The following is a 24126-nucleotide window of genomic DNA, read 5'->3' as shown; positions in this document are numbered from 1 at the left end:
AAGGCTTCCAAACAGGTATGGCAAATGGTCAAGGCGTGTTGGATCAAAAGAAAGTTTAGTCTAAAGCTTCACTCTCATTATATGCCTTCTTAAAAAGTGAAAAAGAAAAAGGGTCAAGAGGAGAGAATTTAGAGCAAGGCATCCATGTGAAGTGAGAGGAAAGAAAATTAACGTGGATAGAGCTCTGAGAAGATTAGGAACATGTACTATGAGAATGGGAAGGTACATGTAAATGGAGTCTTGCTTTCATTCTCCTTCTACTAAGGATTGTGAAGCAAGGAGGCATGTTGATAAAGGAGAGCCACGTAGGACACGTAAGAACATTTTGATTGATAGCCATTCATTTTCTATTGGTGGTCATCGAGTGCTGCACAGCATCCTTCAATACAAACAGCGCACTGCAGAGGATCCTGGATCAGGTGTAAAACCCCAATAGGTGGATCTGGAGTTAATCGATCTTGACCCTTGCATTTTAACTAATTCCGGTTGAGAGTGAACGTCCCAAACATGAAATACCTACTTTAGCAAAGTTTGGTAATCGCATAAGCATTTTCCAAATGGAGCGCTGGCTTTCATCTTTTTCAACCAATTGCTACAATTGAATTACTGTTATAACTTTAGACATAATGTACGAGTTATTAATGACAGTTCCTATAGTTTGCAATTTACTTGCATTAAGAGTGATGGCTCAAACATGGATACCTATATGACATCAAACTCAAGCAATCGTGATAAGATTGCTCTAGAAATCTCACGGCTTCCTAGTGGTGGAAAGGTGACTTGCATCTCAACTAAATCTTGCAATTGAATTACTTTTGTGGCTTTACCACTGACATAAGTCAATGATCTGATGGCTTATAGTGAAAGTTGTGAGCAGATGTAGTCTTATTGACATCAAATACAAGCAAGAACAGGTCTGACATCTTTGTTGGTTTAAACGAAAATGATTGGTTTTGAGGGTTTATTTATCATTCAATTACAATTTGAGAATATCAACTTAAAAAATGATTTATTATGACTCAACTTACTTTAAGATTAGTGTTCAGCTCTTGGAAGGTTTAGATTTGCATGTAGATCCAGATTTCACTTCTTGGCATGCAAATGCAATCTTGATGTCAAGTCTATCAGAGAAATCTACGAATAAATCCACTACGGATTCAGATCAATCTAGAAGAGAGATCAGTATCCATAACGGACAATGGTTAAACCTTTAAAGATTTGTCTCAGAAAACCTTTATAGATCGAAGAATTTTATTGAGATATGATCCAAGAGAATTATCATATCTGTTATGTATAGCTTCCTTCTGTTATTATTTTTTAATCTTTACACTAACTATTTTTTCGTCTTTGTTTCTTTAAGCGATGACAATAATATTCACTTGTAATAGCTATAAAAGAATAGCAAAAAGGATGAAAGCATAAAAATTTACTCGCGGCATATTCTTGCCTCTAATATTATCAAACCTTTGAATGAAGGTGATGCAGAATGGAAAAATGCAATGAAGATCAAAAGCTGCAATTTAAAAGATGTGGTATGAAAATTGGTGGTGGAAAATTGGTTGTTTTCTTGTTTCAAAGACTTTTTTAAATTTATTCTGGTGTTTTTTTCGGAAAATCTTTGTGAAATTGCTTGAAACTTTCAGGCAATGAATACTCCTACTTATTGATCTGGATGAGGTTCTTTCCTCCACTGCTTCTTCTTACGAGCATCAACATTTCCTATTCTGATTATCAGACACTTGGTTTGAAACCATTTAGATTTTTTTTCTCGCATACGTTCCTCTCCTCTTTTGATAATGTAACTCATCTCTGTCCTTCATCTCTATTGTAAATACGCTTAATCTTCAATAAAAGCCGGGTGGCTCCTTTTGCCTCCTTTTACATAAAAAAAATGCTGCAATTTAAAACAAACTTTACTGAGTATTTGAGACAAATAGAAGACAAAATACAGGGTGAATGGCTGAAAGAGGATTTATTGTCTCAAAAGGTTTTTAATTCACTGGCAAAAGCATGGAAGAGTATCAAAAGTTAAACTTTACAATGTATATATCCTATGTTTTGAAATGATCTCCTTTTTGGCTATACTGGGGAAGTTCTTGAAGTAGCATGGCAAGAAGCTTTAATCCTGCTCAGCCACCTCCAACCCCAACCTTTGTTTTTGCTGCACGCAGCTAAAAACCAAAAAGAAAAAAAAACAAGCAAGAAAAAGAAAGAAAGGGGAAGAGATACTGTAGGGGCCGGTCCATTGACCCGCCCCTGGGCACACACGATTCTTAGAACGGGATCAAAAGAAAGAAAAAAAAAATTGCATGAGACGGAAGAAGCGAACTCCTGGGAGGAGTCTTATCTTCTCCATCGATTCTACTGAGCGGAGGGAATCCGGACTCCATTTTTTCCTCTTTAAACACTGGATTTTGGCTATAAAAATCAATCCGCACTCTCTCTCTAACATCCTACCTTTGAATTCCATCGACTTCCATCCTTAGAACCGTTGATTTTAAGCCTTTTTCATTGGGAGTTCTTTGAGTTTTTCCCTTCATTCCGACTATGGGACCTCGCCGGACTTTGGTAACGGACCTAAGCCCTTCTCTCTTTTGGTCATCTTCCTCATTTTATTTAGCCTCGGCTATTCGCCGGATTTCAGGGAACAGGGCCTCCCCTGTTTTTCCATTTTCTTCTTCTTCCCGTTTGGCCGACCACCCCTGCGGGTCGCCGCCGTGCGTGTGGCCAGCCCTAGAGCTCTATTCTTCCTCTCTTTCGAGAAGAGAACCCATAGGTTTCTCTCTCCCTCTTGCTCTCTCTTTCTCTCCTCTCTTTCTCTCTCTCCTCCAGTTATTTTGTGAATTCTGGTCGATCCTAGCAGGGCGTGGTTGTGACCGGAAGCTCTGGGCTAGCATTGTGCAACCATCTACCTTATTCTTCTGTAATTTTTTCGCCATCACCCCTGGATGTTTGCAATTATTCTAATAATGAGGTCTGGATCTGTAAGTGAGCAAATACACGGGCAAAATGATATTGAGCAGAATAGTTTGCCCTCGAGTTTGTAGACCGAAGAGTTGGTCAATGTTTACAGTACTTGAGTCCATCACCAGAAGAGGTAAAAATCCTCGAACACAATTACCTGTACGTATGTTCAGTCATGCATTGCACGGTTTTAATTTTTCATGGTTGATTATTATCGAACAAAGGGCTCTAAAAACTTCTAAAACATATATGTTAGAATATCGCGAGTCTTAAGAACTTTCCTGAACCTAGACATGAAGGTGAAATATGTTACATTAAACTTTAAATAATTATAATTAATTATTTTATATATTTTTAAAAATTATATTTTTTTGAGTTACTGTAAACCTTAAATCTTTTGCAGACATGCGCACCTGCACTGCATTATAAGTAAAAATCATTTCGAGACAGAACTTAGTGACAGTCTTATAAATAGATATACTATTTTGGCATTTTGATATATAAATATACATCACGCCATCATCGTTATTATTTTTGCAAGAAAAGAATATTTATTTTCTGTCCAACGTTTTTGTTCCGATCACACTTTTATACGGCCATCTCCATCTCCTAGTTAGAAAAAATTATTCAAGCAATATCATAAATAGAAATGCCAGGCAGTCGAATGATTTTTTTGAGTGATTTTTCTGGGTTACCGTAGCGTTGCTCTATTAAAAATTTATCCAAGTTAGGTGGGATGTATTCATTCCACCAAACCACAATAATGGACAGTAATATAAATCAACAAGAAGAGAAATTTCCAAACGCCACACACGGACTTATATATACCATAAACCCATCCACTTCACCATTTATTTCCCCTCCTTTCCAGAAATCGGAGATAAAGCCAGAGCGCTGTTGTTTTCTCTCAAGCCAGCCTTCCCTAGTCTCAGATACGGTACCACTTTTGTCGGTTTGGATCCCTTTGGGAATCTTGTGGGCCACGCTCGAGAGAAGTAGAGATGGATACGAAGCGGATCAGAAGGCAGAGGCCAGCTCCAGCCAGCTCCACCGAACCTGAGAGCGAGGGAGCTTCTCTAGCTGGGTCGACGACAGGTGAGAGTCTTGGTAACCTCGGTGCAGGTTTTGGAAGCCCCACGGCTGTCCTGGTGGCCTCCTTGATGCTCCTTCCTCTTCTCGTCCTCGTGTCCGTTTCCTATGGAAACACAGCAACGGATAGGCTTTGCGGAGTTTTCCGAGGCGATGGAGGAGAAGACCTTAAAGCAAGCGCAGGACAAGGTATTCCTACTTCATTCTTCTGAAGAGAATTTAGCAAGAAATTTATGATGATTTTCTAGTTTGTAGTCTTTGCATTTTGAGTTTTGACTTATTTTGGGATCTTTAGCTCTAAAACGAAAAACAATGGAAGGTACACCCCATGTTTTATTGGCAAAAAAAAAAGCTTATATATATATATATATATATATATATATATATATATACACATTCACAAATACAGATTATTATGTATTTATTCTCTAAAGTTCACTATTTATATGTATCTTTCAAATTATTTTGTTTTTGCAGTAATTCCTCCGGTTCCCTCTTTTGCTGGCTAGAATTATGACCGACAGTTTTAGTACGTAACAATTTTAAGTGCAGAATGTTAATATTATTTGTTCACATTTATATCTCTGAAAATTTTAATATTTAATTTATATTATAAAGAGCAATATTTTTACTATTTTTAGAAATATTAATATAAATGACAATAAATTATTTTATATTTAGAATAAGTAATTTATTAATATTGTCATTTAAAAGTCTAACTAGAGTCATATCGTTATGAAAATAAATAATTTGAGAGAGATATATAAATAAAAATTTTTAGAGGATAAATATATAATAAGTTAATTGGCACAGAGAGAGATACAAAACCAGAAAAAGAGGGAACAGAGTTGACGTAAGGTACAAACTTGAATAGAAAAAAGCAAGTAGACGTGGTTCACGAAAGTTCAACTAACTACCCTTGAAAAAATTAAAAAAACATGCACACGTCATATGAAACTATTACAGCTCTATTGAGAAAAAGAAACTACTTCTAGCCGTAGACATTCCAAAATTTTCAAAATAAATATAATAACTAGGACTTCAACCAAAAAAACTAACAGAAAAATATTATTTAAGCTTTTTAATTCTATATAAATACTCAAAATTTCTTTGATAAATAACCGATATAGAAGTAAATATATGTTTGCACTTCTTCATATACCTTATTTAAACTTTGACATCACCAGCCTAAGAATCCAAACCCATTCAAATTCAGTCATAAGTATATATTGTAACATTACACCTAGAATGATTTTTGTAGGTGATAGTTCTTTAATTTTTCATATACCTTAGTTCACTATTATAAAAAGAAGTTATAGAAGCAATGAAATGAATGAATATAGTGGGTCATATGATTTTAGTTTGTAGCATTGCATTTTAGTTAATTTTATCATTAATTAGTTTATTGTAACAACTCAGGATCTCATCCAAAATGACTAGCCGGAAGGTATTATTTGGGACTAAATACACGCCCGCACGGGTCCTCACATTTATAGACTGTCATATATACTAAACTTTTAAAGTTAAATTTGATTTTTTTTTCCCTTTTGACCTTTGTATAGTATGTTTATTCTATTTTTAGCCACACACACACACACACCGTGAAAATATAAATAGATTGGTAGGTGAGTACAGATTCATGGGAAATAAGTGAATTTGGTATAGCAGGTTTACATATTCCAATCCCATTATAAATGGATTGGGCATGGGTTAAATTTTTTTTACCCAAACCCAGATGGATTCAATATGAACCCAACCCAAACCAATCCATTGCCACCCTTAGTTTTTATCCTGACTCCCTACGTTTTTGAGTTATATATGTGTCGCAGATAATTTAAGAGGCTATGCATCGGAGCAGGTTCTTGATCTTCATTCAATCAGAGTTACCTTTTACAAATTCAAATACTAATACAGGCCCTTATCATTATTCTATTTTTTTATTATGACCTTCTTATTGACGTCTCCACATTCACGTACGTAGCTCATGCCTTTATAACTTCGCAATTATTAGGTCCAAGAGTTGGCTCCTCTCCATCCTCTAACAACACAAGGGACGGATTTCTCGGTGGACTACTAGCTGCTGGTTTTGATGAAGGATCCTGTCTCAGCAGGTATCAGTCTGTGTTGTACCGCAAGGAATCGCCCCACATACCTTCTCCTTATCTGTTAGAGAGGCTAAGAAGACTCGAATCTCTCCAAAAGAAGTGCGGTCCAAAGACTGAATTGTACAACAACGCCATCGCATGGCTGAAGTCCGGTCATAGCAATAAGACAATGGAGTGCAACTACGTGGTATGGTTATCGTATAGTGGCTTGGGTAACAGGATGCTGAGCCTTGCTTCAGCATTCCTTTATGCTCTTCTTACAAACAGGTTATTACTTATCGACAGAGGTGCCGACATGGCTGACCTCTTTTGCGAACCATTTCCTGAAACTTCTTGGCTGCTACCTTTGGACTTCCCCATTAACCAATTTAGCAGCTTCAACAGAAAAGCTCCTCAGAGTTATGGAAACATGCTGAAACGCAAGGCTATCAGGAACGTGCCTGATGATAATGCAAACGGATCGCTACCTGCTTATGTTTATCTCCATCTAGGTCATGACTACGGTGACTCTGATAAGCTTTTCTTCTGTGAAGATGATCAACAACTTCTTCGAAAGATCCCTTGGCTTTTGCTCAGATCAAACGTTTACTTTGTGCCCTCTCTCTTTCTCATCCCAACATATGAAGAAGAGCTCGGTCGACTCTTCCCCGAGAGAGAGACTGTTTTCCATCATTTGGGACGTTATCTTTTCCACCCTACCAACTCGGTGTGGGGTTTGATTACCAGATCTTGTCTGTCTTATCTAACCAAGGCTGAAGAACGAATAGGCATTCAGGTCAGGGTTTTTGATGTAGGAAAAGGTCCATTCCAGCATGTGCTGGACCAGATCCTTGCATGCTCTCTGACGGAAAAGTTATTGCCTGAAGTCAGTCTCCATGATCCTCCTGTGGTCTCAAGCACTGTTGCCGGCTCAAAAGTTGTGCTTGTAACGTCCTTGGATTCCATGTACTTCGAAAAAATCAGGAGCATGTATTGGGAGCACCCAACCACCACAGGTGAAATTGTTAGTGTCTATCAGCCAAGCCATGAAGGATACCAGCAGACGGAGAAGCAGACGCACGAGATGAAAGCATGGGCAGAGATGTATCTCTTGAGCTTGACTGATGTGTTGGTCACCAGTGCAAGGTCTACATTTGGGTACGTCGCACAAGGACTTGGCGGATTGAAGCCATGGATTCTGTTCAAGCCCGAAAACGGGACCATGCCTAAGCCTCCTTGTCGTCGAGCTATGTCGATGGAACCTTGTTTTCATACTCCTCCCTACTACGATTGCAAAGCAAAGGTAGTCATGGACACAGGAGCTCTTATCCCACATGTGAGGCATTGCGAAGATGTAACCTGGGGCCTTAAGCTCGTTGATCAATAGGAGCAGTAGATATGGTGCATGTTGACTTTGGCCAATCGGATCAGAGTTCATCACCATAGACTACGATTGGGAACTTAATTGTTGGCAGAGTGCTCCTGGGTGATCCTATTCGTGCTGATCTTGAATTGCAATCTATTCATAGGCAAGTTGAGAAACGTGACATATCACATATATATTTCAAAATAACATGATAATGTAAATAATGCTGATATGCTGTACTTGGCATTGCAATTAATTCAATATTCAGCGCTGCCATAAATTATTACATTGTTATAGCAACCTTCGCTGACATATTATATGTCATTCTGCTATATAAATATGACATTGATATCCTACACAAGAGATGACACATTCTAAACCATGTTTTTAATATACTATTCTACTATATAAATATTAATTGAAAAGTAATATTACGATATGATATTTTCATTTTATTTTAAGTGTAGAAAATCATGTAACAATAATTCATCACCTGCTGAAATAAATTGTGTTATTATCATGTGCCACATAGCCCGAGGCATTATCTGTCATGCTTTAATATTTATTATCTCATAAAATTATTAATTGGTAATTGATATATAATATGATATGTCATATTATTTTTATTGTATTTTATGATGTAAAAATAATCCACTTTAGTAACAAAATAAATTATAAATTTATTATGTCATCCATGGCCTGTTGTTTATTCCATGGCATATTTTTAATATAAAATTATAGCAATGCCAATATTACTCAAAAGATAATAACATAATGTGATATATTATTATACTTTGACTATAGTAAATAATCATAGAATAATTTATCACCTCATGAAATTATACAAACACATTCTCTACTGCTACCAACTTGGAATGGTGAGGATTGGAAGGGTAAAATTATCTAGTTTTAAAAAGCTATCTTTATCCCTAGACAACATTGAAACAATTATCCTTGCTAGAAGTAGGGTAAGCCCCCAATTTTTTTTACATTTAACATAAATAATTGTTGAAATGTCATGGCTACAAAAATCTATACATTTACTCACAAACAAATTTTCTTGCTATAAAACAAATTTGGCTATGTGCATCATAACATGTGTCCCATATAAACCTCAGAGGCGGAAAAGAACCTACAAATACTCTAAAGATTTATGTAAAAAGGCTGAGTGTTTTCTATAAAGAGGATTAGATATTTTTAAGTACTCAAAATATATTCATAGATATGAAAGAGTGAGTTTGGGCATCACACCTATAAAGTTGCTTAAATGAGAAGTGATTTCATTGAGTTCCTCCTTCATCAGTGAGATCTTGCACCGGCACCCTGATATGACATCATATTAAATAGTTAATATTGGCAATTTATTTATGAAAGAACTATTGAGGGTAAAAATGCCAAATAGATGCACAGCTTGCAATTGATTCCTTGATATGAAATACAGATAATCATAATTATTTATTTACAAAAGAGTTTTGCATAAATTATTTCCATAAAAGTATGCATGATCTGATCCATAATTTCAATGAGCCATGTATAACTAAATTATTCGCGGAAAGCATTTTTCCTCCTATAAATATAATTCATGAAAAGCAGATTCTTAGAAAAAGGATGCATGTGAAAGTATTTTTGGTATGTTTGGTTGACCATAGAAAAGTGACAGTTTTTCAGAATACTTATGTTTGGTTGACCATTCACTTTTTTAGGAAAGTTATGTATAGTTCCTATTATACCCTTAATAAAAATTAGGTCTTTAATGCTAAAGGGTTTTTTTGGAAAAAAATAAAAATAGAGTGATTTCCGGCTCATAAGAAAATAACTTTTCCATGTTTCTTATGGAAAAAAATTTCCATTAAATTTGGAAATCATATTTCTATAGAAATATAACTTTTTCGTCTCTCTCTTTTAAAAACTTCAATCAAATAAGAGGCACCTCATTATTTTTTTTGTGTTGATCACACTTTCTTCCTTTTCCGTGAACCAAAGAAGCCCTACAAGTTTGACAAGCAGTATTGGGCCTTGAATTCCGCTGTTTGTATTGTGGGCCCAACGTGACAATTATTTCATAGAGAACCCGTCCTTCTGCCTTCCCTCGCTACCCCAGATCAGACATCACTTTCGTCCTCTCAGACTTCCGTTGGCAAATCTTTTATCAAAATCCATGCCCGGGTCCTCTGAAGAGGACTGGTGATGGACATGAAGCGGATCCGGAGGCCGCAGCCGTCGCCGGCCGGCGCCCCCGACCCGGAGAGCAACGAGCCTTCTCGACCCGGCCCGGAGAAGAGGCCGGCCTCGGGTTTCCTCCGGCCCGCCGTGGTCCTGCTCGCCTGCTTGGTGCTCCTGCTGGTCATCTCCAGCGCCCACCGGAGCTCGTCGCTGGATCGGCTTCACCGAGTCGGAGGAGTCCAAGAAAAGGGGGAATTTGAAGTAATATCAAGAAAAGGTACAGGCCATCACTCTTTCTTCTTCTTCTTCTTGTGAAAATATTTAGTTTGTTTGTTTTGTGATTTTGGGAAGAATGCTTTGCCATTCTAATTAGATTGGTTTGCTGGTTATGGATTTTTTTCCTGGAACTTTCATGCTAAGTGCTCCTCTTTTCCTATGCCTCTCTAAATTTAGTAGATCTGGTGAGGGAAAGAAAGAAATTTTAGAAATTTGTGTCAACTTTGTTTTTCCTTAATGAAGCTTATAGGTTTGTACACATTAGTTTTCTTTTCTCCATTCTTTTTTTTTGGAGAGAGAAGGATGGGGGAGCCCCCCGCCAATTCCTTTAATGAGAAATGAAATGAATACAAAAGGTAGCACAGATATGGTTTAAATTGAAGCAAAACAAGCAACTTTAGCAGGGAGAAGAAGATCTTGATTTCTAGCAGAAGCCAAGCTAAAACACTCCGACCAAATAACACATTTATGTTCCATTAGTTGAAATGTTCAGTTTTCAAATTAGGGATTTGATAATTTCGCCATATTGGGAATTGCTTCAGACGTACTTTGAGCTGTATTGCTTCATGATGTATCTCCAGTTTGAATGTGTTCAAAATATGTTTAGGGTAGTAATATTGAAATGGATTATAGTAGAAATCCTTCTGTATAACAAAATCATTGGTTATCATATAACACTCCCAGTTTATTATGTGCAAGTACATATGATGTTATCTTGCTAAAATTAAGAATGTATACCTTATTGTGGATTTCTTTAGTTTAAAGACATCATACTTCATCAGGTTTCACTCACTGATCAATCAAAAAAAATGTGGTGATCTAAAAGTTTGAATGCTTTTCTCAGGTATGAGGGAATTAAGCACTTAGAGTGCTATGAATGACAGACATCTACCAGCATTCTAAGGGCTAAGTAACGTGCTTTTATCATTCAACTAAATTATAAGTAGGGTGTATGATCAATCCCTGACATGGACTAATCCAAGTTTCCACCTGTGTTTGCTGGATTAGGTGGAACTGCTTGTCATATCACGGTTTGCTCATTATTTTTGTACTTGGCAAGGGATAAAATTAGCTTTGCAAGTTTGCTCTAAAAGCTAGACTTTGGATACCGTCTAGGCGAAGTTAGAGTAATCTTTTAATATATTTATAGATCATGGACTTAATTGCCAAAATAATTTTAGTGAGATTTATACTATGTTGGTTAAACAGGGGGAGTGAAATCCAGTTGGAACTAAAAGGTAGATACATCTGCAACATGGAGCTAAAAGTTCTCTCATTTTCTGCAATCAGAGTATTGTAAAGAAAAATTTTGGGTTCTCATCTTCCCGCCATTATTGAGGCCACCTCCAAACAAATCATTCCTTTCATCTGAGAATTTGTTTATCAATGTTATGCTAAGAGCCTTTGTTAACTTCATTTCATTACCAAACTATTTCTCATTGCCTAACAAAATGATGCTGCCAGTACAATAAAGGAGGTCTTCAATATGTAAGGCATAAATAGAAGGATCAAATATTTGGGATGCATTTTTTTCACTGAATATTTTTCATGTCTAAGAAAAAAATGCATGTTTGTTCCTTAATGGAAACAAGCAATTAGCTATAGAGAACCTTGTCTCTTGTAGGAGTCCAGATGTTGGGTCCAAGTGACTTCTCCAGCTCTGATGTTGGAAAAGGCTTTGTACTTGATCATTAGAGCATTGTGAAATCCTTCATTTTCTCCCGTATTCAAATATCTTGATTTTCATGCATGTTGCAGCTCAAATCAGCTGTAAAAATCACTCTTGCAGAAATTTTCTACCAACTCCCCGAGGATCACTTTCACACAACAAACTTTGTTAAGATTAAAATTCAGTCATGCCAAGGCCAGAAAACGCAATCATATAACTCCACAGACAATACATAAATTCGCCCGCGAAGCTTTTTTTGATTGGATAACCATATTTTGGCGTGATTCGATAGGGGTCAAAATAAGGATTCGTTATAAAAAAAAGCATTTTTTTATAAATATACATATATATACACGTCTAGCTGTATGTCTTGTTTATACATCTTCCTATGTAAAAAATGAAATATCAATGAATCCCATTACTTTTTGTATTATAACTATAAATCACCCATTGACTTGATAAGCTATCCTGTAAGAAAGAACTTAGGCAGACAATATACCAGTTTTTGCTCCACATAACCCATTACCAAATATCCAACACTCATTTCACATCCCCCTCCCTCTTCTCTTCTGGATCTTCAAATGCTATGCCACTAGAGTAGGTGAGATTAACATATTTCTTCATCTCCCCACTTCCAAGATGACTTATCTCATTATACAACGATTGAAGTTTCACACAATGTAATATTTTGCCTAAAATACATTGGGCTTTTGGCCTAGAGAAATGAAAGAGGAAGGCAAAATGGTTATATAGGTAGTTTTGCCGATTTATACGACGATATCAAAATTCATTTTCTTTCTTTTAATTTGCTGACATGAGTTTGCTGCAAATCATTTTACTTTCTCTCTTTTTGGCTGCCAGTTCCTTAGTCTGTGATCCCTCACATGAGTAGGTAGCAATGATGTCTTGAGAAGTGCATGGATGGTGAGTGAGAAATGGACTGATCAAGGCAGGCTACTAGATTTCCCAACCTCTGAAACTTTGGTATTACCGGAGACCACCTTCTTAAGGGATCCCAGTATACTTAGAATCTTCGCATCCAGGACCTCCCTCTCTCTTTCCTCTAACTGCCACATGTCCTTCTATGCTTCGATATCATAAGGATATGAATTCTAGGCATCCAAAGAAACCCCTTCATGACATCACCAATTCATCAATCTAAGCATAATAGGTAGTCAGAAACATAGAACATGGATTGCACCTTATAATAAGTATCATCATAATATTATGCATTGGTTTCTTTTGTCTGTCATTTTTTGGTTAATTTTCAGCTTGGAATCTAGTTTTGGCTTCTGATTCTTGCTGACAATTCTTTTTTGAAACAATGGGGAAGATCAAAATGTCATAATAAGCCTGGGCTGTGCTCCTGCCCCTACACCCCCTTCCCGCCCCGCCTTTTTTTCTTTGAGAAATAGACTGTGCTTTATTTTGAGATGTCAAAATTTTACACCTTATTGTATAACCTAGTCAAATTTCACAATGAGCCATTTATTGTCTGGTGAGAAGATGGTAGATGTTTGCTTTGCTCTGCATTTCTGTATGCTTGTTAATCCATATGCATCCTTTGAATGTACAAGTATATACATATATATCTATATATATGTATATGTATCTCTCCCTTTATATATATATATATGTGTGTGTATGTATGTATGTATGTATGTATTCATGTATTCTAGAGACACAAGAACTTGTTTATGAGTCATAAGTTTTATTGTAGCAGATTTATGAGCTCTGGCATATGTTTTCCCTTTCTTTCTAATTGAAAAGATCAAGATATGGACTTATTAAATTCCAGAAAATGTCCCATTGTGATTTGTTTGAAAAAGACTATATACTCTCTACAAAAAATTAAAGTAATGCATTTCTCTTTACCTTTTATAATTCTGCTGATATGGTTTCTTGATCCCTGTAAGTTCAAAAGTGTATATTTTGGCCCTATGTTTGCTGGGTTCTACTACCTATCCAAGTTACCAGTGTCAGACGCATATTAGCATCCAATAAATGCCGATACTTTTTGATTTTTGAAGATGTAGAATCCTGATTTTATCGAAAATGGACCCATAATTTATGAGCAAGATCTCAAAGAAATTATTATTTTCTTTTACTTTTTGATACCTCTAACCAGATAGATACTAAAACAAATGCAAGAATTGCAAAACGTACTTAAGAAATAACAGAAACATAGTTATCTGTTTTAGATGGCCTTGAATTGTAAACAAAAAAGTTTGTTATGTGGGTTAAGCAAGAAACTATTTGGCATGAGTCAGCTCATGATAAGTATTTAATTTGCTGTACTCAATTTCATCTCTTGCTTTTGAGTTTTGACCATTACATATACATAAGAACAACAAAACTTAAATTTTGAAGTATGAATGTGAAATATTATCTAAAAGATACACATATGCGTCCATAGGCATGCAAATGTTAGATGGAGTTTGGAGAATCTAAAACCTCTAAATATGTTAACACAGTACCTATACTGATATCCAAGCAAAATTGGTTTCACGGACACGTGTTCACTCCAATTTAAAGGCTGTCACTCCCACTTATTTATATAAATTAAAGCACACTATGTTGGCACCGTAATAAAATATGTTTGGATACTGTATTTAAAACCTACGAGGTAGTCTTCTTTCAGGTGGCTTCATGAATAACACAGTTCAAATTTTGCAGCCATCTCTATCTATTTTCCTGCAGGTTGCTCATCTTGCCTTCAAATATTTGGCCGTATTTTGACCTTGAAGTGCCTTTCCTGTCTAGATTCTTTTGGCTAAGGTTTTAAATACCATGGGATGGAACCAGCTGGATTTCCTGTGGAACGGAATGCCTACTTTCCAACAGGTGGGAGAGTGGATATCCCATCCTAGTCCATTTCTTGACTCATCCCATCCATACACTTAAAATGGTGGGATGCCCCATCTTCCCATAAGTACTCAAAACCTTGCTTATAGCAATAGTACCCACCGAGCAAGTAGTGACTAATTCACTACTTTTGGTAGCCTCACAAGTCAAGTCCCGTTCTCCTGCATATGTCCTCCACGCAGACTTCTTCCATTGCTACTTCACTGTTTTTTATTGCTTAAATTTAATCAATTATTTGTTTCCATAGATTAATTGTGGAGTCCAGAGGTCTTAGGTGCTTTTGCTAGGTTGGGATTTCTCTTTGTATGCAGATCTGCAACTATGCACCGTTATGCACAAGATGCATATTTGGAGAACACATCTCGCACATACAGGCACCAAATCCGGCAGTTCCAAGATTTAGGGACATCGGAATCTTTTTTAAGTTTTCCAGGTTCCAGAAATTCTGGATATTGTGGAACAGTGACCTTTCCTGACTTGTTTTTGTCCTCCTTAGTCCCTTTCGCTCACTTCAGACTGCCTCCTTCCCATGTAAGGCTTTAATTACTTAAATGACTGTTACTTACAAGGCCTTATTTTTTGTTTTTTTAAAACATCTGTCTTAAACATGTGTACGTGTTCAATTAACTTGCTTAAGTGCCTTTAAATGTGTGCAATTATTAGGTTCAGAAAATGGATCCTCTGCATCCTTGAAGATCCCAAAGGACAAACTTCTTGGTGGCCTGCTGGCTGCTGGATTTGATGAAGGATCCTGTCTAAGTAGGTATCAGTCTGTATTGTATCGTAAAGAATCACCTCACATGCCATCTCCGTATTTGTTGGAAAGGCTGCGAAAGCATGAAGCTCTCCAAAAAAAATGCGGCCCAAACACTGAACTGTACAACAAAGCTGTAGAACAGTTGAAGTCTGGCCAGAGCATTGAGGCTACAGAATGCAACTATGTTGTATGGATATCATATAGCGGGTTAGGGAACAGAATATTAACTCTTGCTTCAGCATTTCTTTATGCTCTCCTTACAAACAGGGTCTTACTCATTGACAGAGGTGTTGACATGGCTGACCTCTTTTGCGAACCATTTCCTGAGACGTCCTGGCTTCTACCCTTGGATTTTCCTGTTAACCAGTTTAACAGCTTTGATATTAAAGCTCCTCAGAGTTATGGAAACATGTTGGAAAAAAAGGTTATTAGTAACAGTGTTGATGCTGCTTCAACGGGATCGCTACCTGCTTATGTCTACCTCCACCTAGCCCATGATTATGGTGACTTTGATAAGCTTTTCTTCTGTGAAGATGACCAACGAGTCCTTCAAAAGATCCCTTGGCTGGTGCTGAGATCAGATAACTACTTTGTGCCATCCCTCTTTCTGATTCCAACATATGAAGAAGAACTTAGTCAGCTCTTCCCCGAGAAGGACACTGTTTTCCATCACTTGGGACGTTATCTTTTCCATCCTACAAACCGTGTATGGGGTTTGATTACCAGGTATTATCAATCTTATCTAGCCAAGGCCGAAGAAAGGGTGGGTATCCAGATCAGAGTCTTCGATACAGGTACTGGTCCATTTCAGCATGTGCTAGATCAGATCCTTGGATGTTCTCTGAAGGAAAAGCTCTTGCCTGATATCAGTGCCCAAGAATCTGTAGTTTCAACGTCAGATGCAAGATCAAAAGCAGTTGTTGTGACTTCTTTACACTCTGGATATTTTGAAAAAATCAGAAACATGTACTGGGAGCACCCGACTGTCACAGGCGAGATTATTGGTGTCTATCAACCAAGCCATGAAGAATACCAACAGACAGAAAAGCAAATGCACAACATGAAAGCCTGGGCAGAGATGTATCTCTTGAGTTTGACCGACGTGTTGGTGACAAGCGCATGGTCTACATTTGGGTATGTAGCTCAAGGTCTTGGTGGTTTAAAGCCATGGATTATGTTCAAGCCTGAAAACCAGACAGCACCCGACCCTCCCTGCCGTAGAGTCATGTCGATGGAGCCTTGTTTTCATGCCCCTCCATTTTATGATTGCAAAGCTAAGAGAGGTGTCGACACAGGAGAACTAGTCCCACATGTGAGGCATTGTGAAGACATGAGCTGGGGCCTCAAGCTGGTTGATCAGGCTGAATGGTAGCTTGGAGCATGTCATCAACTGGTAGCTGAGGCATGCCTGCTACTTGCATTCAGATGGAATAGTTCATCGTTGTACACTAGAAGCAGGCAAGCTAGATTGATCATGTACTAATAAGTGTCTGGCCCATAGTCATAGATTAGGGCTACGTGCAAATGGCATGTCTTGGATAATTGTCAACGGAATTTTGTTGAAGGAAGAAGTCCTGCCATTTTTGTTTTACTAGCAAGGTTGAGGGAGTGTTACATTCTATCATCTTCTGATGTTAATTTATGGGAATAATTTATGTGAACTGCTTAATAGTCCATCAATTTAGCTTAATGATTCAAAGTCCTTTTTGCTGCATAAGAGATTTTAAGTTTCATGGAACTGACATTGTTTTGCAGAGGGAATAATTACACATTACTTTTCCTGAAGAATTTCAGGGAAATTTTTCACAAGGTAAGAGGATAGCAGAATCTCTAATTTGAACTTATTGAGTCTGGCCCTCATACAAATTATGTTCTTTTGGTTAATGACTGCCTCATGATAGGAAAGAAGACACAATGGTTGAAAATTCCAGTAATGATCCGGAAAGAACTGAATAAATAAGAAGAGTATCCATGCATGGGGTATTGATGAACCCTAGATCTTTCTTGAATTGGTACTGGGTACCATATCGGTCAAAAATTATGTTAGGCGGAGATCATATAAGTTTGTGGCGGTTTTGGGCTTCAAAATCTTAGCCAGGTCTCAAGTCGGGTACAAGTCAACCCAAATCCGACTCAACTTAGTATATAAATAAATAAATTTACAATACAACTCTTTATTTCTTCTAGTCCTATCTTTAGTTCTATTAAGTTGTAAAATTGCCTATAACGTAGAAACACTAGGCACTTAGCAGAGTGATCCTGGTAGGGAAAAATTAAAGGGCTATCAAGAAGACTGTGCACCTTTGGCAAGGCACAGAGGACTCTATGTTCATACATTGAAGATTATACCAACTGGAGTTGCAGGCCACTCAAATGTTTGTTTTGCGGGGTGGCTTGATAGAAGGTCCATCATGAACTTGATTTTTCTGCTTCTTGGCTCAATTTCTTGGAGACGGATATATCTATATTGGATGCTAAACTCATAGCCTACTGTGACACCCCCTCACAAATTATTTGTGGGGAAACAAGTGATCCGTAAATCATTATATATGTGTATAATTTGATGAAAGCATGTTAATCTTGTATTGAAATAATGGCTATTATGCCCCACCGATGGTAGAAATTATTAAATGCATTGAAGTTTATTGTGCCTAAGTGAAGAATTTGTAGAAAAGTCCGCTTTATTTTCATATTTGCAAAAAACTCGTGGATATCATTGGATCGTCTTTCATAGTCTGCAGAGAAGCAGTAAACTAGCAGAGGTTTCTCACCTTTTTTTTCCCCATGTATTTATTTATTCTAAATGTTTTGGAATTCATTGTTTTCTTGGGTAGTAGAAAGACGGAATCCAAGCAGGGCCGGTCCAACCCTTAGAGACCCCGGCTCAAAGAAGGTCCACCATAAGAAAGGCCTCAAAGATAAAATGAAAAGAAAAAAGGCCCCCATATGAGTTCACCTTAGGCTGGCCTACTGCAACAAAGGCCTCAAAGACAAAACGACCTTAAGCTCCCAAATACATTGGGCCGCTCCTGAATCTAAGTAAAGGAGCTATGCTTTCATGGTGAACTTAAAGTGTTGGAAGATTTTGGTTCACGAGTTGTAGGAGTGAGTTGAGCTATGGATGAAGTTTTAAACGGAGAAGTCATTATATCAAAAAATATTTGCACCTTATCAACTTCCATTGAGAAATGAGTGATTTATTAGACACAGCGAAATCTCTGCAAAAGCGCCTGTAGCTCAGTGGATAGAGCGTCTGTTTCCTAAGCAGAAAGTCGTAGGTTCGACCCCTACCTGGCGCGATAGGTAGATTTTTTTATTTTTTTCCTTCAGAAAAAAAAAGAAAACAGGCAACCAAATGTGAAATATATAAAATTAGGAAGCTAAAAATATATAAATTAGTAAAGACTCTTTCTTCCTAACTCATCAATAGAAGATTTAAATGTTTCCATTTGAAAAATAAAACTTTAGAAGAATAGGAAACATCAACATTAATAAAATAAAAAATATAGAAATAAATTAATAAAGAAATTTCACCAAGATAGTACCGATTAACTTTTTTTTTTTTTGGGGGGGGTCAGGTTAACGATTAATAAGATGGACGCAACATTATTTCTAGATCATACATTTGATAAATATAAGAAAAGTGCAATTCTAATGTCCATGGATAAACTTTTTCAAATTTATTTATTATTCTAGAAGGCAAACGAAATATTCCATAATTTACCTTCAAATTTCGACCCAGCAAGCAAAACTCCACATGATCCTCACCAAATCCTTGAAAAAACATAATTCTTCTCCAGCCGCTGACAGAAATGGTTTTTGTTGTATCAAATTTTAACTTGTTTTTGGTGCTTCCAGACTATAATTAAACTAAAACTTCAAACTATATTGTTTTTTTAATTAAAAAAAGGGTATCATATTGTAAACATTCCCCATTTACTAGCTGTTATATGTATGTGAACCTTAAAAGTTCATGATATTCATGGGAAGCATTTGAGACTAGACGCTTTCAAAAACACGTTATTTATACTTATACGTAAGCATGTACAAACAAGTTTATAGAAAAAGTAGTCCTAAATTTAGAAAAACCTAAAAAAAAGTTAAGATCTTTCTGGATCCAAACCTAAATCCTAGCTCCCTCGGCTCTAGCTCTGTGCGGGCAAATCAGATAGGTGCTTCACAAGTTTTAGTTACAATTCTGACTTATTTTCACTGTCCAATGCCAATGAGAACCATAAATCTGTTCTCATCTTACCTACATCAGAAAGCTACATAGCCTTACAAAAAGGCATCACCGCCCTTTGCTCATCATGCTTATTGTTGTGGTTGAAATCTGGCCTTCAGCTCTTGGTCGATCCTGCAGGGCGCCCCGAGTTTGGGTCCGGGACGTTATTACTTGCTCGAGGGTTGTTCAGCTCTGGAGTTTGCTCGGCAGGAATTGGATGATCCCATGCTAGAGCAAGACGATCCATTATGCCTTCCCATCACCTGTCATAGTGAAGAGTGATTGAACAATCCTTGTACATGATCTAATCTATTGATAGATTGTTCTTTTCTACTAACAATGATCATAGATCCTTCTCCATGAGCCAATGCATGTGCCTTTCCGGGTTTTGCCATTGGCTATGATAACCTTGAAACTCTTCAGCAGATTGGCATATTAGCAATGAGAGAACTTCCTTTAACAATTGGACACTATGATTATGAAAATCCAGACAATTATATTTCCATCAGCATGTTCTGCAAAAGACTATACCAGTACTGCAAGCTTAAAAACCATCCCTCACCCCCCATCCCTAGAATTAGGAAACATTATTAGCATATATATATAAGAGATTTCTACATCTCTAAGTAAATTATATGTTTCATTACTGCGAAGACCGTGCCTTCCTTTTGGCCGAAAAAATCCGGGGAAGGAAGCATCCCCTTCTAAACTTCGGTTCAGGCATGACATTTGTTGTCTCATTCCATTGCAAGAGTTCTCTGAGGCTAGCAATGCGAGGGTAAACACGGGGAGCAGGTTCTTCTTCATCAAGTGGGCTGTTTGATTCTGCTGTCTCCTTCAAATATGAGGAATTAGCTAAACTTTGAGTAGCATCACTCGCTTTCCGTTGCTCTTCATGCTCGGCTCTCCACTTCCTCAGCTCTTGCTCCACAACCAATTTCCCTTCCTTAGCCTTTTCAAACTTTTCCACTGCATCTCTTAATGCATTCGTCTTTTCTTCTCTCTTCATATTTGCTTCCTCAAGTTCTTCTAAGCACCTTGACTCGGATTCCTTGGCTGATTTAATTTGCTTTATGGCAGAAATCAGCCTCCTAATAGCAAGCTCCTCAGCCTCCCAGGCTTTCTTGCTGAGACTGCAGTACTCGTCCAGTGGAAGGGTCACTCCACTTGGGGAGTCATTGGTCTCCAAGCCTGCAGCAGCCTGTTCACTTGCTTCCCATGCTTTAGCTGCTTCTATCTCCTTTAAAGCAGCAGCTAGTCTGATCTCCATGGTACTTTCTTCTTCGACGTGTGTTAGCTCTTCACGAGCCAAGTGAGCGACTGATTTGGCTCGATCTGCTTCCTGAGCTGCTCGTTGAAGCTTCTTAGGCGCGTCTACCATCTTTTCTTGGGCTTCCTTCTCCTTCATCGAAATTAGTTCTAGTTCGGTGTTTGTCCTGTTCGGCTCAGCCTCAAGAGATGACACAGACACAGATGCCAACCCTTCCCTCTGTCTCATGGCGGCGAGGGCTGCTGTCTCTCTCTCCAGCTCGCATTTAAGTGAAGATGCTGCGGCTCTTAAACAATTGACTTCATCTTTTGCTTTCTCAATGTTGGTCTTCACTTCCTCGAGCTCCCTCTTGGTTCGAGCAAACTCTGCTGGTATAGTTGTCAGGGTCTCTTCCTCGATGCTCTCAGATTCTTGGCTCAGTCTTGCTTCCATGTAAGCAGCAAATTCAGATTTCAGTTTGAACAACAATGTAGAAGTTGCATCTAGCCTCGATTTTAGATCATTTACCAATAAAAGCTGCTCATTGAGATGCTGCAGCTCTCCTTCAGCTTGCTTCAGCTCCTTTTCCCAGGTAAGTTTATCTTGTTCCCGTGCCAATGCTGCACTAATTCTCTGCCCTTCTGCTTCAAGATGTGCAGCCTGGACAAATTCCAGCGATTCCTTTGTTGTGATGAGTTTCAGAGTTCGATCCCCGGCAGCCTTCTCGATCTCCTTGGAAGCAGAAATAGACTCTTCGGCCTTCCCAATTGCCACATTCCTTGCATTAACCAAAGTGGGATACTCTCTTCTCAGTGCTTCCAACTCATCTCTCACTGATTTTAGTTCTTCGACTGCTGTTGCGTGCCTTTCTTTGTAAACCTCCAGTTGTGTCTTGGCTGCAACACTTGCGTCATTGTCGATTCCTTGCTTCATCTCTTTGACCCTGAGCTCAGCAAGTTCTGAGTCCTGTTTTGCCTGGGCCTCTCGTCTCTGTGCTTTCTCCAGGCTTATCTTCAGTTCTTCTATGAGTTTCTTCGTGCTATCAAGCTCCTTGAGTACCTCTGCTTTAGCATTTTCTGCAATTTCGCATTGTTTTTTGTACTCTGGAATTTCCTCTTGTATCTTCTGAAGTTGAAGTTGGACATGCTGCTGCCTCTATGCAAAGCCCAAATTGAAAGAGATGTTCAAAAATAAAAAATCATATTTATTTTTGAACGAATAATTTCTTTTTCTTGTAAAATGAAGAAATTGTATTTCTTATTGGAAGAAAACAGTGGCTATTCATATTAGAATTTTAGGCTCCATGCAAGAAGAGAATATCCAAATGAAGATTTAAGAACATCAAAAGGAAATTCTTTTCCTCGACTCCTAAGAATGGCCTAAAAGACATTGCAGATGGAACCACCCTGCAGAAGTGAATCACAAAAAGGATCGAAGTTTTAAAGGCTACCTGCAAGGTCATTGCCTTGTGGGCTTTCCAATCGACATGTCCACCAAACATGGCGACAGCTTCTTTAACAGATTCAAAAGGTGCTGCAGTGTCAACGAAGCCTCTGTTTTCAACTATAGCAGTAATTGCATCTTTAAATTTGCGTGATGGCTCATGATCTTGCTCCTTAGATTGGTCCAATGTATGAGGTGCTTCAATGCTGCACACTTCTGATGCCCCAGGTATCGCATCCTTTTGAGTAATTTGCATTTCATTTAAAATCTCTGATGAACTAGGTGCCATTTGGACTGGTGGCAGGCAATTATCGAAATTATTTGGAAGTAATTCATAATCCTTTATCATTGCTCTATTCTGCTGATTAGCATCAATTACAATCATTGGGAAAGCAGGAGGATCGGGATTCGTTGGGCCTTGTAGTGAACTGAAAGTGGCAAGAGAATTTCCTTCAGTGTCCTATGTTTCATCGATATTTCTGAGTTAATTACTGGAACACAAATAATAACAGAAAAATATGGCATAAATAAGTTCAAATAGTAATAATTATCGATCAATTGAAACAATTCTTACTACTAAGATCATAAAGTATTATTGAAACCATAAGAACTCAAAACTTTCTACTTCCCTACAAGGAATACAATGTTTCAACCCAAAAGATGTTGCAGCAATCAATGTCAATATACAATTATTTAATAGTTGAGATTACTCACCATTTATGACAAACTCTCCAAATCTATGACATGGTTCCAGCATGGTGAAAAGCAGGAATACAGAATTTAAAGTTTTGAGACTACTAATAGAGCATATGAAGGTACTCTTGTTCCAATGACTCTGATAGTTTGATGAACATCTGATTGGTCCAGCAAAGTAAAATGAAAGAGCAGAAATGAATAGAAGTGATGGTCTGGATTTCACTCCATTCTGTATATAATGCATAAAGTGCAGTGAATGTAGAAGCACATCGTAGTGCAATCTGGATTGAATAAATCAGAAGTAAAAGAAAATTTTCATTTCTCTAACTGATAAAGAGAGAAGATTAAAATTGAAGAATTAGGAGATCTTGGAAATGTTATTGATGTTGAATTTTTCATTATGTTTCTCTTCCACTCTTTCTACTGCCAGCTCAAATATATGGCTTTTATATGTCAACTTAAAACTGAAGAGAGGGAATTTATAACTGAAGCAGAAGTTTCCAATCGTTCTTATATGTAATTTCACTCTTATGTGATAGACTTTTGCAACAATTAAGAAACTAAACATCATATTGGGTGGATAAACAACCGAGTTTTTTTTTTTCTTCTGAAAGAGATTTATGCAATGATTTAATAACAGGATTTAAAGGGAGCAACAAGTGAATGAGAATGAGAAAAATATCGTATAACCGGAAGAAGGAGAAACACTCGTCAAAAAGCACATTTTGTAAGCACCTGGATAAACTAAAAAATTCGTTAGATAGAATTTCTTCTTGAGCCAAGAAAATGGCAAATTGACATTATGGGCTGGTTCAATACATATTTCTCAACATCCAATGCTGATACTTTTATCAAGAATAATGCCTATTTGATTTAAACTGACTGATATTAGCCTTTGAATCAATCGACTGGACCAACTTATAATCCCCATTGGCGGGGTTAGATTAGATAATAGTCATACTGAATATATAATTATAAAAGCATTTTCATAAGTTACCAAGTTAAATTTTCCAAAACAGATCATGCATTCAAAATAATTAATTTGTTTCATACATCTTTTATTCTTATATCGTTTTCAAGAAAAAATGTAATATGCATGACTATTTAATTAAATAGAAGCAAAAATTATAAAAATTATTTTATCAAAAAATATAAACTATAAGTTTTCAAGATCACTTAGAAAACATAAGGTGAATTGTTAGGTCATTTATCCAGTAGGAGTCAAAACTTTAGATAACCTAGTCAATTCACAAGAATCCTTTGGGACCTAATCATCCTAA

The 24126-nt window shown here is 37.3% G+C and overlaps 3 protein-coding genes and 1 non-coding gene across 4 annotated transcripts; 3 read left to right on the top strand and 1 right to left on the bottom strand.

The window, feature by feature from the left end:
- The first annotated feature begins 3772 nt into the window (after positions 1–3772).
- LOC103712539 (galactoside 2-alpha-L-fucosyltransferase-like) lies at positions 3773–7789 on the top strand. The gene is made up of 2 exons (XM_008799090.5): positions 3773–4242; positions 6065–7789. Exons 1-2 carry the CDS (start codon positions 3966–3968, stop codon positions 7522–7524), a joined length of 1737 nt encoding a protein of 578 aa, XP_008797312.4. The 5' UTR covers positions 3773–3965; the 3' UTR covers positions 7525–7789.
- A 1788-nt stretch (positions 7790–9577) lies between these two features.
- Positions 9578–16947, top strand: LOC103712504 (galactoside 2-alpha-L-fucosyltransferase-like). Its single transcript, XM_008799041.6, has 2 exons — positions 9578–9943; positions 15140–16947. Exons 1-2 carry the CDS (start codon positions 9691–9693, stop codon positions 16603–16605), a joined length of 1719 nt encoding a protein of 572 aa, XP_008797263.1. The 5' UTR covers positions 9578–9690; the 3' UTR covers positions 16606–16947.
- Positions 16948–18459: 1512 nt separating this feature from the next.
- Positions 18460–18532, top strand: TRNAR-CCU (transfer RNA arginine (anticodon CCU)). Its single transcript has one exon. It is a non-coding gene; the product is annotated as a tRNA-Arg (tRNA).
- Positions 18533–19314: 782 nt separating this feature from the next.
- On the bottom strand, positions 19315–22564 carry LOC103712540 (WEAK CHLOROPLAST MOVEMENT UNDER BLUE LIGHT-like protein (DUF827)). The gene is made up of 2 exons (XM_088711430.2): positions 22158–22564; positions 19315–21862 (listed from the first exon to the last, which is right to left on the bottom strand). Exons 1-2 carry the CDS (start codon positions 22533–22535, stop codon positions 20102–20104), a joined length of 2139 nt encoding a protein of 712 aa, XP_088567556.2. The 5' UTR covers positions 22536–22564; the 3' UTR covers positions 19315–20101.
- Between the last annotated feature and the right edge of the window lie 1562 nt (positions 22565–24126).

The sequence above is a fragment of the Phoenix dactylifera genome, chromosome 15 (assembly GCF_051530095.1).
Source record: "Phoenix dactylifera cultivar Ajwa chromosome 15, Ajwa_hap1_PhDact_Kaust_v1.1, whole genome shotgun sequence".
In the NCBI taxonomy this organism is placed as follows: Eukaryota; Viridiplantae; Streptophyta; class Magnoliopsida; order Arecales; family Arecaceae; genus Phoenix; species Phoenix dactylifera.
Note: the sequence above shows the minus strand (reverse complement) of the source record. Positions and strands in the feature narration are given on the sequence as shown.